General features: G+C 42.1%; 3 protein-coding genes across 9 annotated transcripts; all 3 read left to right on the plus strand.

The window, feature by feature from the left end:
• Positions 1-4,167: 4,167 nt before the first annotated feature.
• LOC9655586 (scarecrow-like protein 14) lies at positions 4,168-5,740 on the plus strand. The gene has a single exon (XM_002963950.2). It carries the CDS (start codon positions 4,193-4,195, stop codon positions 5,642-5,644), a length of 1,452 nt encoding a protein of 483 aa, XP_002963996.1. The 5' UTR covers positions 4,168-4,192; the 3' UTR covers positions 5,645-5,740.
• Positions 5,741-5,989: 249 nt separating this feature from the next.
• LOC112344336 (DEAD-box ATP-dependent RNA helicase FANCM-like) lies at positions 5,990-10,878 on the plus strand. 7 transcript variants are annotated; one of them, XM_024668813.1, is made up of 22 exons: positions 5,990-6,113; positions 6,168-6,396; positions 6,545-6,688; positions 6,744-6,826; positions 6,874-6,988; positions 7,042-7,133; positions 7,188-7,242; positions 7,293-7,414; positions 7,480-7,593; positions 7,643-7,836; positions 7,886-8,016; positions 8,067-8,127; positions 8,176-8,246; positions 8,290-8,339; positions 8,391-8,556; positions 8,610-8,737; positions 8,787-9,185; positions 9,232-9,811; positions 9,866-9,917; positions 9,965-10,099; positions 10,152-10,720; positions 10,780-10,878. In XM_024668813.1, exons 1-21 carry the CDS (start codon positions 6,075-6,077, stop codon positions 10,705-10,707), a joined length of 3,516 nt encoding a protein of 1,171 aa, XP_024524581.1. In that variant the 5' UTR covers positions 5,990-6,074; the 3' UTR covers positions 10,708-10,720; positions 10,780-10,878. The 7 variants fall into 7 exon arrangements, with proteins under 7 accessions (XP_024524581.1, XP_024524580.1, XP_024524582.1 ...); XM_024668812.1 differs by having other exon boundaries at positions 10,152-10,805; XM_024668814.1 differs by having other exon boundaries at positions 8,394-8,556; positions 10,152-10,805.
• On the plus strand, positions 10,677-12,797 carry LOC9655587 (ribulose bisphosphate carboxylase/oxygenase activase, chloroplastic). The gene is made up of 12 exons (XM_024668844.1): positions 10,677-11,174; positions 11,230-11,315; positions 11,369-11,378; positions 11,434-11,496; positions 11,545-11,658; positions 11,712-11,773; positions 11,826-11,880; positions 11,939-12,140; positions 12,197-12,303; positions 12,358-12,413; positions 12,469-12,555; positions 12,605-12,797. Exons 1-12 carry the CDS (start codon positions 10,799-10,801, stop codon positions 12,734-12,736), a joined length of 1,350 nt encoding a protein of 449 aa, XP_024524612.1. The 5' UTR covers positions 10,677-10,798; the 3' UTR covers positions 12,737-12,797.
• Positions 12,798-12,890: the final 93 nt, after the last annotated feature.

Here is a 12,890-nt window from a genome sequence, read left to right on the forward strand (position 1 = left end):
CTTTAATAAGGGGGGGGAGAGTGTTGTAAATATGACTTTAGGTATCGAAAGATACTTGTTGGTTAGTCTTTACAGACACTCTCTTCTTACTGCTATGACAATAATAGGTCAATATTGCTAATTTTCTTTATTAGCCCCTTTTGTCCAAGTGTTAGTAAACTGGATTTAGCATTTGTACTTGGCTGGATGAGCATAAAAAAGGAATTCCTAAATGTTTATTTAGCTAAGCATATTTGGCCCAATTTATTAATTTTCTTTTACTCTATTTTGTATTGGCTTGGCAAGAACCTTCACATATTGAGTCTAGTCCCTTAATACTGCTATATGATAATTTACTATGCCTACCAAACACCCTTGCTATCATGCCCTTTGTGTCAGTCTTATTTTAGTCCCAAATGTTATTTGTGAAAAGTGTTTAGATTTATTCATTTTGCATATCTATGGAATGTAGAGATTGTTTTGAACATAATGGTGTTCATCCCATGTCTAAATTTGCAATCTAGGGACATTTTATATTTCGTAAATTTCAAACTTATCCTAGAAACCCCCTATAACCCCCCTTAAGAACATACACTTTGGGCTTTCCCCCCAAACCTCCCTTAGTACTAGGAGTACTAGATTCCTCGCCATCGCCGATCGATCCACTAGAGCTCCAAAACCCCTGCAAAATCTTACATTGCTGGAATTTCAAATATATAGTAGGGATAGTGATTGAAATGTATGCTCGACCACCTAAAACATTAGTTTAATTTCTGCTAGGTTATATCACTCCTTGTTTTGCACCGAGTTTGGGTAAGCCCAAGCAAAGAACACAATACCTTCACAAGTAAATCGAAGTGACCACAAACGTCTGGATCACTTATGGGCGTATATCTGTCAGCACGAAGCACGAGTTACAGTGATTCCAAGCATAAGACAATTTTACATACGGTTTGATGATCACATTTGGCTTCCCATCCTTTTTTGTATCTATGGCAGCCCTGCAAAGCAAAGAAAAATTCACGTATCTTCATCATGAAGTTTGGTAGCTCCGTTACTTTGTCAAGAGGCATGAAGCAACATTAAGACCCAGTTGCGCATCGTCATCCAAGGCAAACCTGGATGACAAAATTATACAAATAACGTTAGTGCATCGTCTTGTTTTCCATTTTTTCTTTCCTTTTGCCTGTAACATCTCATGTTGTGAGTCACAGGATTTGCTTCTAAGAGTCGAAACTTCCGCCATTCGTTCGAATCCAATGCTAGACGGACAATGTGAGCAAACCATGACCAAAACTTAGAACTTTCGAGCAAAAAGTAAAGCACGAACCAAAATCCCCAGCATCGCACCAGCACTCTAGTCGATGGGGTACCCTCTTCCTTGCGTTAAGCCACTGATATACTAAAATTGTGCCAAACACCATTTAATACCATTTAGTGTGCAAATACGAGATATAGGGAGCTAATGCTCATAGGATTTTATTGGACCCTTGTTTTGGAGTATAACGGGGTTGGAGTTTAGCTTTAAATTCATGTGAGTTATACGCACGAAGCAAGAAGCTTCGAAAATGAATGTCAAATTGCATCATTAGCTCTGATGGCCTTTGATGAAGATAATGCAATTGTTGAGAGGCATCATCAAAATCGTCAACATGTTTGAATGCACATTTGAAGACATTCAGAAGAATATTCTAATCCCCACGAGTTGCTGCCCTCAAACCATTGTACCACTTCAGTGTTATCCCTTAGAGACACATGGGAAATTCATGCAAACATCAAGTATCATCTTAAAAATGATATATGGCAATCACCATGAAGTGATCGAACCAATAGTACACATTATCCTCAGGATTCCTACGAAATAACTCTAGCCGAACATGAGGATTAGCACCAAAAGTAGGAAAAGCTGTACCATATGTCATGAATGTTGCTATCAATTGAGTTTGGTTATTCAATTGCAATCACATAACATCAAGCAATTGCACCAATTATTGCTTCAAAGTTAAAAGAGGAAGAGACAATTACTTTGCCATGAAGATGAATGAAAAAGAAAGAGAAAAAGAAAAGAAATGAAAAAAGTTAGAAAGAAAGAGAGATTTAGATAGTGTAAAAGTTAGATCTAAACTAAAATCCCAAATCCAAGCACTCCTGAAGGATAATTAAAGGTGCCCCTCACTTCCACCAATGTGAGTGCATGGAATTTGGAAAGGAAATATAAAAAATGTGTATATCAATTAGCCCAAAAACCATAACTTATATACAAAATCGAGTGGTCCGAATTGAAACTAATTTGACGGCTATCAAAATCCCACTATGCTAATATTAATATACGACATCGTAGCTATATATGTCCACATGTTATATGCTTTATTGATGCTTTATTGTTTATACCTAGGTAAGCTGAAGTATAAGCAAGTGGCTCATCTTAGTTTCTTTACAAAGTTTATATTAATTATAAATATTATTTATTTAAATTTAAATTTAATTTGGCTATATAATATATATGAATTAAGTTTTTTTAAAAATGAATCTTATCTAAATGAAATGAAGTTAGTATCTTTAATATTTGTACTTGTATTATTAATTCAAAGTGCTATTGCACCACCAAAAGCAAAGTACTCTCCAAAATTTGGAAAATTTAACGTATTAAATCCACAGGATATGGATAAAGTAATTCGTATCATCAATAGACTAATAGGAAAAATAGATTATAAAAAAAAAGATTATTCTAAGTTATTTTCAAGTGGAAAATCTATTCGTGTTTCGTGTGGAATTGTTAAAATTATTATGAAATCAAAAGATGATTGCTCTACATCTGACACACAAGGCACTACAAAGGGTACAAATTTAATTCAAGGCTTTGAAAGACTTATAAATCCATTTATCAGTACACTTAAAATTAATCTTTGTGAATCCTTTGAAAATGAAAATCCTAATTACTTTATACAATATAAATTAGAACCAAAAGAAGAGTTGTTTGAGAAAACTAAAATTTCATACTATACTTATTTATGCCAACTTAAATCTAGTACAGTAATTAGTCCATCAATAATTTATATTGGTGATTTTCTAACTTCTTCAAACGGTAAAGTTATTTTGATTTTAGAATCAAATTGTGTTTTAGTTCTTTATTATCTTAAGGATAAAATTTGGAATTCAGAAACATCACAAAGTAATATTATATATTGTAAATTGAAATTACAAAATGATGGTAATCTAGTTCTATACAACAATTACAAAGCTATTTGGGATTCTAATAAGTATTGTTTTCCAGAATTGAAATGTTTAGAGTTAGATATATTTTATCTTACTGTTCAAAATAGCTGTAATGTAAAAATATATTCTGCAATGTTTGAAGGTAAAGAGTTTTGGAAACTAAACCCTCCATATTTATGTTAAATGTTAAAGGTATTTGTATCACATATAAAGCATTTAATTTATATTGATATCACCAAAAGACTAAAAAAATATAATATATAATATATAATAAAAATTCTAAAGATCTGTAAATTGTTCTTCTATAAAAAATCAAATAAAATAAATCTTTAAACCTTTTATATTGTATATGTTTGAAATATTTAATAAAAACTTGCTATGCTGCTTGAATATTTTATCTATAGATAAATTATGTCAAGATAAATAGAAGCAATTGTTACAAGGTTTTTAACCCATGATTAAGAACCTGATTTAGACCAGGAAAAGTCATAGATAAGGTTTTAAATATTAGAACATCTGAGACCATATTAAACAGAGGGTAGTGAGCTTCTTTATATCCAGACTCTTCTTTGGTTGCTTTAACAGCTTCATGCTCGGGATGGAGAAATTGCCACAGTTTTTAGTGAGTTGGGCTGGGAATCTTTGATATTAACTGTATAGTGGTCCTAGAATCACAATCCAAAGTAAATTCCTCACAAAGAACACTCTCTTCTTTTTAAAGAAGGTGGAAATAAAAAAAAGTCTAGCCTAACCTCCCATCCCTCTTGTTATCCTCCAAGCTCAATAATGATACCTTGTGCCATGTTTCTGGCACACTTTCTATCCAAATTTTAATTTCCCATTTAACTTTTGCTGTCTCCTTGATTTTGAAGATTCCTGGAATCTGCCACGTGGCTGATTTTTGTCCACCTCAGCTACCACGTCGATCAAGGCTGTTTCCACCACGTGCGTTAGACTTGGATCATAAGGGTCTGTCTTTGCAGGGTTTCTGGCGCGGATGGGAAATCTGGGGGAGGATTTGGTAACCAAGCTGAGAAGGGTTCTCCAGCAACACGAGGTAAAGCTCGAGCCAGCGGCTAGTTTCTACACGGAGCAGCAATGGTCGCCTGATTCCAACGATCCAACGCTCTCCTATCTGTCCAGAATGCTCATGGACGAAGACGACGAGGTTGAATCTCTTCCTCCGCAGAGATCTTACCAAGGTCTGCTGGACGAGCTCACGGCAATCGTTTCCCCTTCTTCCTCGAGCAGGGAGAGTTCCAGGGAGAGCGACTCACCAGGCTCACCCAGCGACGCAGGTTTCGTCAGTGGCGTGATCGACGAGTCCCCAAATTCTCCGACTGTAGATATACAGTGGTGCTTGATGGAGTGTGCTCGAGCCGTAGCAGCCAAGGACTTCGCGGCTTTCTACGCCCTGGCAAGCGATCTCAGGCAAGTGGTCTCGTCACAGTCGACTCCGCTAGAGAGGCTTGCGATGTTCTTCATCGAAGCGCTGGTAGCCCGGGTGACAGGAACAGGGCCGCAGACATACAGGGCTCTGGCGGCTGGAATGACCACCAGGAGGATTCTCTCGGGCAGCCGGATCGCGTGCCTCCCTTCCTCGAGGATCCACACCTTCGCCAACGATGTGATTCTCCGAGCTTGCGCTGGAGCGAGGAGAGTCCACATCGTCGACTATGGGCTCTTCTGCGGCCAGCAGTGGCCGTCGTTAATCAAGGCTTTGAGCGTCCGTCCGGAAGGTCCTCCACATCTCAAGATCACCGGGATCGATCTGCCAATGGTTCCCGAGGTGACACAAGCGGGGCAGCACCTGACCGAGTACGCGAGATCACACGGTGTCCAGCTCGAGTTCTGCTCGATCCAGTCCAACTCCTGGGAGACGGTCCAGCCGGTGACGCACTCGAACGAGTTCCTGGTCGTCAACTCCAACGGCAGGCTGCAAAACATGAAGGACGAGTGGGTCGCCATTAACAATCCTCGCAAGCTTCTGCTCGAGAGGATCAGCAAGATGAGCCCCAAGCTGGTGGTGATGACCGTGGGGAACTCGTCCATGAGCTCGCCGTTCTTCCTCCCAAAGTTCGAGGCGGCGCTCGAGTATTACACGGCGAAGATGGAGTACACGGACGCGTGGTTGAGCGACGATCTGGAGCAGCGGAGCTTGATGGAGAAGACGTTCCAGAAGGTGATCATGAACGTGGTGGCGTGCGATGGATTGGATCAAGTGGAGCGGCCGGAGAAGTACAAGACCTGGGACGTGAGGGCCAAGCGCGCTGGATTCAAGCCATTCCCGGTCGAGGACGAGGATTACGAGAGGATGAAGACTACGTGGGGAGGATACAAGTATAGCGAGCACTTTCGGTGTGGAAGGGATGAGAATTGGGTCCTGCTGGGGTGGAAGGACGTGATCATGTGTGCAATGTCGGCCTGGCAAACCAAAGCTCGCTTCTAATCGCAGGATGAACATGGAGAAATCTCTCTTCCTCTTTTCTTTGAAGTTTTTGGTTTACTTAAGCAAATCTCAAATATATTTGAATATTCTAAAATATTCTACCATCTAATGGTTGTTATTCATTTAAATCAATCTTGTATTTATAATTTATAAACTTTCTTAAACCCTTTCTAGTATATTCTTTTTTATTTTATCATTTAATAGTTGATATAATCTTGTGTTTATAAACTACAAACATGCTTATAATTATAAATTTTATTTGATCAGTTGGATTAATAAATAAGAATAACTTAAGCAAACCAAGCGTTTTAAAGAAATGCTAAAAGCCCTAATGTTTGCCGCCAAGCGAGCGCTCTAGGGTTAGAGGATGCCGCGGGAGCGAGGATTCCATCAGCTGATCGCATGAACGCGCCCGGATCGGCTCGGTGGAATGCCCTTGCCTGGGAATGCGGCAGGTTTTGATGATGATGTGAGTGTGTTCTTCCTCTTGTTTATCGCTTGAGACCCTGGTTGGATCGGCCAGGGTATCGACTGGGCGGCGGCCGTGACGGAGGTGGAGAATGTGGAGGCCGGGTATTTGCAGAGCAAGCAAAATGTTGAGGCGCAGCATCGAGCTGGGCGACAGCAAACACTCGATTCTTTCTTTAGAGGACGGGCGAATAGTGGTGAGCAAAATCAAGCTAGAGATGGAGATGTGGAAGGGATACAAGTGCCCATTGATCCTGTTGCTGCGACTACTTGGGTGTATCCAGGTTTGTTTCATACATTCTCTTCAATTCGATTTCTTTTTTAGTTCCGAGTTATTTCCTTCACCAACAATTACTTGAAATCCTTTCTGATTCGTCTTCTTGCGCGTTTTCTTTGTGTTGTTTACCTGTTTTATCTCTGATCTTTGCGCAGAAAATGTTCCATGTCGGGAGTATCAGTTCTCTATTGCAAAGACGGCGCTCTTTACGAACACCTTGGTTTCACTGCCAACCGGACTTGGAAAGACATTGATTGCCGCCGTAGTGATGTACAACTTTTACCGATGGTTTCCGGAAGGTATGCTTTCGGATGGTTTCTTCCTTTGATTCTCAAGGTGATGTCTCTCTCGTAGGAAAGGTTGTGTTTACAGCTCCTTCGAAGCCACTGGTTGTTCAGCAAATTGAAGCCTGTCACAACGTTGTGGGCATTCCTCAGGTACGTTTGCTAGTTGTGATGGCCTTTACAGTGGAAATTGTCTGCAGGCGTTGACGATAGATATGACAGGACAGATTAATCCCTCGCAACGAGCAGCTTTTTGGAAAAGCAAGCGGGTCTTTTTTGTTACACCACAAGTTCTTGAAAAAGACATAAAGTCTGGTAAAGTATCCTTTCTCGCTTTTCTTTTCGTCTTGATCGATTGCCGAATACAGGTAGTTGCCCACTACAACAACTTGTCTGCCTTGTTGTGGATGAGGCTCATCGCGCTCTTGGAAATTACGCGTATTGTGTGGCTGTCCGAGAGGTTATATTGTAAAAAAAATTGTTCTTGTTTTCGGTGCTAACGTACCACAGACAGATAATGGCTGCGAAAATAGTGTTGCGAATACTGGCTTTGACAGCAACACCTGGATGTAAGTTATAGAAACATCCGCCTTTACTTCCTGAAATGTTTTGGCTGCAGCTAAACATGCAACAATACAATCTGTCGTTGATAATCTAAATATATCTTGCCTGGAGTACCGTGACGAGTATGATCACGACGTGAGCCAGTACACGCACGACAGGAAGCTCGAAGTTATTACGGTATGATTTTGCTACTTGGAAATTAGAGAAGCTGACGCGATGCTAGTTCACGATTTTATTTGTAGGTTCCGTTGAATGCAGAATCGAAGAAGCTCAGAGACATGCTTTCAGATATCCTCCAGCCAGTAGTTTTAAAACTCTGTAACTATGGAGTGTTTTACAACAGGGATATTGCAAGGGTACAGTTTTCATTCGTCATGATCTTGTTCTGATGGTTTTTGGTGCCAGCTCACTCCCTATGAATTTCTCACTGCGAGAGAGAAATTTCGACAAGTTCCTCCAGTATCTCTTGCTCAAGGGCAAACTGGTGAACTGGAAGGGTGTTTTGGAGTAGGTATAACGTTATGCCACATACTCAAGCTACTTTCTAGTCACGGTATAAAACCAGCCTTTGAAATGCTTCAACAAAAATTGCAGCAAGGGTACGACAGTTTCCCATATTTCTAACTACTGATAATTTCTTTGTCACAGGTTACTTGCACGGATGATGGGTCGAAATGAAAAGCTGCTTCATGTTAAACAGTTAATGCAGCAGACTATAAATCACGGTGCTCCAAGTCCTAAGCTTGATAAGATGGAAGAAATTATCTTGGCTCACTTCGGTAAGAAGATCGCTTTTTTATTAACATGTTAACTCCCTCTCCACCGTCAGGTGCTGACAATTCAGGGAATACAAGGGCAATTATCTTCACGAATTTCAGGGAGAGCGTAAAGTATGAACTTCAGAACTTTTCTTTTTGTTCCTGATATGCTTGCCTTAGGGACATAATGGAGTGCTTAGGCAAGATTAACGGTCCCGTGAAAGCTATGGAGTTTGTTGGGCAAAGCTCTGGTTAGTTTCATATCTACCTATAAGATGCTCAACTTCTTTGCAGGGAAAACTTCTAAAGGACAATCTCAAAAGATTCAGCAGCAAGTGCTTCAGGTCTGCTTCTTTTTTGGAAACATGAAAATTGTGTGACATGTTGCATTTCAGAAGTTTCGAGCTGGTGGTTACAACACTATCGTCGCTACCTGTATTGGTGAAGAAGGGCTCGACATTATGGAAGTGGATCTGGTTATCTGTTTTGATGCCAATATCTCTCCTTTGAGGATGATTCAACGCATGGGACGAACTGGCCGAAAACGTGATGGCCGAGTGGATATCCTTTTTCTAGCTTTTGTATGATATACTGGTTTCCTTGACAGACGGCACTTGTTTTGGCTAGTGAGGGAACAGAAATTCAAGGTTATCTGAACAAACAAGCTAAAGGCAAAGCTATCGGCAAGCACATGATGAATGGTGGGCTACGAAGCTTCAACTTTCATGCCAGCTCTAGAATGGTAAATGTTTCCTAATTGCTATATGTTATAACATTTCTTTATCATGCAGGTTCCTCATGCCTTTACACCACAGGTACAAATGACAAAGCTTACAATTGAGAAATTTGTGCCTCGCTTTCGTAAAGCGAAACAAGACAAAACTCAAACGACATTTAATCCGATTGCCGAGCTTACAGCAGACGAGAGCGCGATGCTGTCAAAGTACTTTAAGTCACCGGAGGAGGAAATCTGGAGTCCATCACTTATTGCATTTCCGAATAACCAGCTTATTGCTACTGCTATTCACAGTGTTAAACATTCCTCAAGGACCACCTCAATGCTTATTGATGTATTGCAAGAGCTGCGTGAGCTGCGTGAGCTGCCACCTCGGAACGCTATTGATACACTCCCGCCTTCAAATGCCGTTGATAACAGTCACCGTGAACTGCCGCTTTCAAAAAGTGATAAGGTACATATATGTTGAGTATATGGCTGGAGTAAGTTTTGTTTTGCAGGTAGCCAAAAATGACGAAGACGCGGTCTTTGACCATGCTGGTGATCAGGGCTGGCAAGACTATCCATTTCATCCAGATCCATATGAATCACTTGTAGACGCAAGTGCTGAAAATGCTCCAGCAGAAACTTTACATCCTGCTCCAGAACAAAGCTCTCCGCCAAACCATCAATTTTACTTCACCAATGGTGCCATTTCCATCACAAATGAGGGGTACGTGATGGTATCTTCACCACCTGATTTATTCGGAAGAGCACCCGATAGCAAGCAGCTAGAAAGCACACATAACGCGTCTCCGGTGCCAATAAGTGAAAGTCCGAAACTGGTGGAATTCGTGCCAGAAACACCTGACATCGCAAAGGCGGAAGTAATCTTTGAAAGTCCCATTTTTACAAGACTGCCTTCGGAGGCTCGTGTCCAGAGAAGTGGCGGAAACAGCAGTAACGAAGACTGGAAGTGTCCTAGTAGTGAACTTCCCTCCGCAGTTAGGAAGCCTCGTCCTTTGAAACGGCTTAAAAGGGGACGAGAACTTCTGCCACTGTTGGCAACTTTCAAAGATGAAAATCGGGCGACTGATACAGGTAATATACATATCGTGATCCGCCGATTGAATCTCAACTTGCTTCATCTTTCAGAAAAGGAACAGATAAAGGAAGCCGTTCGGCATTTTATTGATGACGAGGCCGAGTATGTTTTCCTTATATTGTTTGCTGTCTAATTGTTTTTCGCTGTAGAGTTTCTTCGGATGCGGAAGTTTCTCCTGACACTGATCATGAAAATTGTACGTGTAGCGATAGTTTCATTGACGACAATGTCCATACCAGCGGTCCCGGTAGCGGTGCTCCTGTGGATATGATGGCGATTTACAGGTCTGATGAAAGGGTGATGTTCCACTCTTTTATTGAACTTTCATTTTTACAGACGATCCCTGCTCTCACAGTCCCCGGCTGAAGCCTTGGCTTACATGCGGTCCCTTCATTCCGGCAGCACTCCTACTTCTAGCAGCCTATGCAAGTCATCCCAAAAATCCTCTCATCAACCATCGGTTCCTGCATCCGACAGTGGTAAAAAGTCCGTCACGTTTAATTTACTACCGCCACGGCCCGAGTTGCACACACGTAACGAGCAAGAAGAAGTCGAGTGCAGCACGAAGGAATTTAGAAAGAGGAAGCTGAGCTTTCATACGGGAGCAGGCCCGTCAAATAACGCGATAGACGCAGCAGTGAAGACTGATGTGGAGGTATCAAATGGCATTAGTTGCAGGACAGGCATGGAAAACAGGGATCCTTGGAAAGCTAGTACAGGTGCTGGGCCGAGCCACGAGCCAATCGCGGACGACTTCTTTGATGATCTAGATCTTGACGCACTGGAGGCTGAAGCTACTAAACAATCTCGGTTACGCGGTACCCAAGCAGGTATAGAACAACAGATGGACGAAGATTTTGAGTGTATACCTTCATTCGACCTCGGTATATAGAGGAGCAGTACAGGTGGGTTACGATTTTAATCTTGTCATTTACTGGAAAGAGGCGAGCTCTCGTGTGGCTAGAAATGGAGGAAGGAATTCAATGACCACGGCATTGTTTCAAGGGGTTTACAGCAGCACTAGTGGAATGGCCGGGATGGTAGGAAATTCGGCGTTTCTGATGGGAAATTATGAGCAGCACAGGCATCTTACAGCAGGCATCCACTTCTGTAGAAGGAGAGCTTCGAGTCTTCGCTCTTCACTATCATACTCAAGTCCCTCCTGCTCGTCGTCGTCACCCAGGGAAAATGAACCGGTGCAGGAGAGGCTGGGGCCTTCATCATGGACTGCCAAGGATTCTGTAGGCGAAGATTATCTCTACAGGCTTGGAAAAGAGGCCGATAATATGAACATCACCGTCGGAGCACGTCAAGGGATGATCGATAACGTTTTTGTTGGTGATTTTCTTGGAAAGGAAGGTAAGCTTTTGACGCTCGTTTGTTTCTTCGTCCTCTGAAGTGTTGTTTTCCCCAGCCGATATTGTGTTCGCTTACAGGCAGAAAGTCACACGTTCGTTCGAGCATTTGCAAGGAGACTACTATATAGCCCCGGCATTTCTGGTATGTCACTTGTGTCGTTTGACTATAACCATTGTTCTGACAAGGACTTACAGGATGCTGTAGGTGAGTGTATAAATTCTTGTGACCGAAATCGGAGCTAATGGATATGACCTTCTAGTGACGCACATTGTCAAAAATTATGTTGCCGAGCAGCTAGACACTAGTGTCCCTCTCATCCTCGGTATGCATTTTCCCAGTACGTTATTTCTTTCACTCACAAATGATACAGGTGTATGGGGTGGTAAAGGGCAAGGAAAGACTTTCCAGACCGAGCTAATATTTAAGGCCATGGGAGTGGAGCCTGTCATCATGTCTGCGGGAGAAATGGAGTCGGAAAGAGCTGGTGAGTTCATGCGTTTTGTATGGGAAGCTAAGCTTTTCTCGTTCTTCATCCAGGTGAACCCGGACGCTTGATCAGGGATCGTTACAGAACAGCTGCACAAGTTGTAAAAAATCAGGTACGTGCTGCGACTTACTGGACAAAAGCACTCTTTAACGTCTCTGTACCAGGGAAAACTGAGCTGCCTGATGATCAACGATATTGATGCTGGCATTGGGCGATTTGGTAGGCAAGTGCAAATTGTTGTCAGGGGAAGTTTATTTTTGTTTGACTCACGGTGCAGAAAACACCCAGATGACAGTGAACAATCAAATTGTGGTGGGTACGCTGATGAACCTGGCCGACAATCCAACACAAGTTAGCGTTGGTCAAGATTGGCGGGAAGGAGACGTTATCAAGCGGGTTCCAATTATCGTAACGGGGAACGATTTCTCGACTCTTTGGGCGCCGCTTATTCGCGACGGTCGAATGGACAAGTTTTACTGGTATGTGTACTGCGCTCGGCTTGTGTACCACTGCTTGGTTCTGATCTACTTCGCAGGCAACCAAGTAGAGAGGATCTGATCAATATTGTCTACCGTATGTACTCCAAAGACGGTCTTTCACGCGTGGACGTCGAAACTATTGTTGACAAATTTCCTAATCAAGGTAAGGGTCGCTCTCGTGGAAATTGACGACGTGATTTGGACCATCTTTGATTAGCTCTAGACTTCTACGGTGCTCTAAAGTCCAGAGCATGTGACGAAGAATTGTGGAAGGTAGTCTTGACTTCATTTTCCTTACGGCTCTTATGCTGCTGAGTGCTGCCTGCAGTGGCTGGAATCTAATGGTGGTCCCGAGAAACTCAACGAAATATTTCGCCAGAGCAAAAAGAAAACCATTGATTTCAATCCGCCTGAGGTACTTATATCTATTTGAGGTAACGGATTTTGATTGCTAGCCTTTGTAGCAAACACTCACGAGTCTACTGAAAGCCGGGACCTCTCTAGTCGAGGAACAGAAAATGGTGACAAAGATGCGACTGTCTGATGAGTACATGAAGAAACAAACCGGTGAAGGTGGTCTGATCGGACTTTCTTAGAATTCAGTGTGATGCCTTCGAGGAGGAGGCTTTTGATTCATGAACAAAAAACTTATGTTTCTCCGGGTAAGTTCTAAGTAGTGACGTCACGGGGTCATACAACTCCTGGACTATTAGTTGTATAAGCATTCACACATTTCCCGAGGAAAAAAAA

Source organism: Selaginella moellendorffii, unplaced genomic scaffold (genome assembly GCF_000143415.4).
Source record: "Selaginella moellendorffii unplaced genomic scaffold, v1.0 SELMOscaffold_4, whole genome shotgun sequence".
In the NCBI taxonomy this organism is placed as follows: domain Eukaryota; kingdom Viridiplantae; phylum Streptophyta; class Lycopodiopsida; order Selaginellales; family Selaginellaceae; genus Selaginella; species Selaginella moellendorffii.

Coding starts and splice junctions, on each gene's coding strand:
- LOC9655587 (XM_024668844.1), top strand. CDS start 10,799: ATGACCACGGCATTGTTTCAAGGGGTTTACAGCAGCACTAGTGGAATG. Junction 12,141..12,196: donor CGAATGGACAAGTTTTACTG/GTATGTGTACTG, acceptor TCTACTTCGCAG/GCAACCAAGTAGAGAGGATC. Junction 12,304..12,357: donor TGACAAATTTCCTAATCAAG/GTAAGGGTCGCT, acceptor ATCTTTGATTAG/CTCTAGACTTCTACGGTGCT.
- LOC112344336 (XM_024668813.1), top strand. CDS start 6,075: ATGCCCTTGCCTGGGAATGCGGCAGGTTTTGATGATGAT. Junction 6,114..6,167: donor CGGCAGGTTTTGATGATGAT/GTGAGTGTGTTC, acceptor TGGATCGGCCAG/GGTATCGACTGGGCGGCGGC. Junction 9,186..9,231: donor CGCTTTCAAAAAGTGATAAG/GTACATATATGT, acceptor TTTGTTTTGCAG/GTAGCCAAAAATGACGAAGA.
- LOC9655586 (XM_002963950.2), top strand. CDS start 4,193: ATGGGAAATCTGGGGGAGGATTTGGTAACCAAGCTGAGAAGGGTTCTC.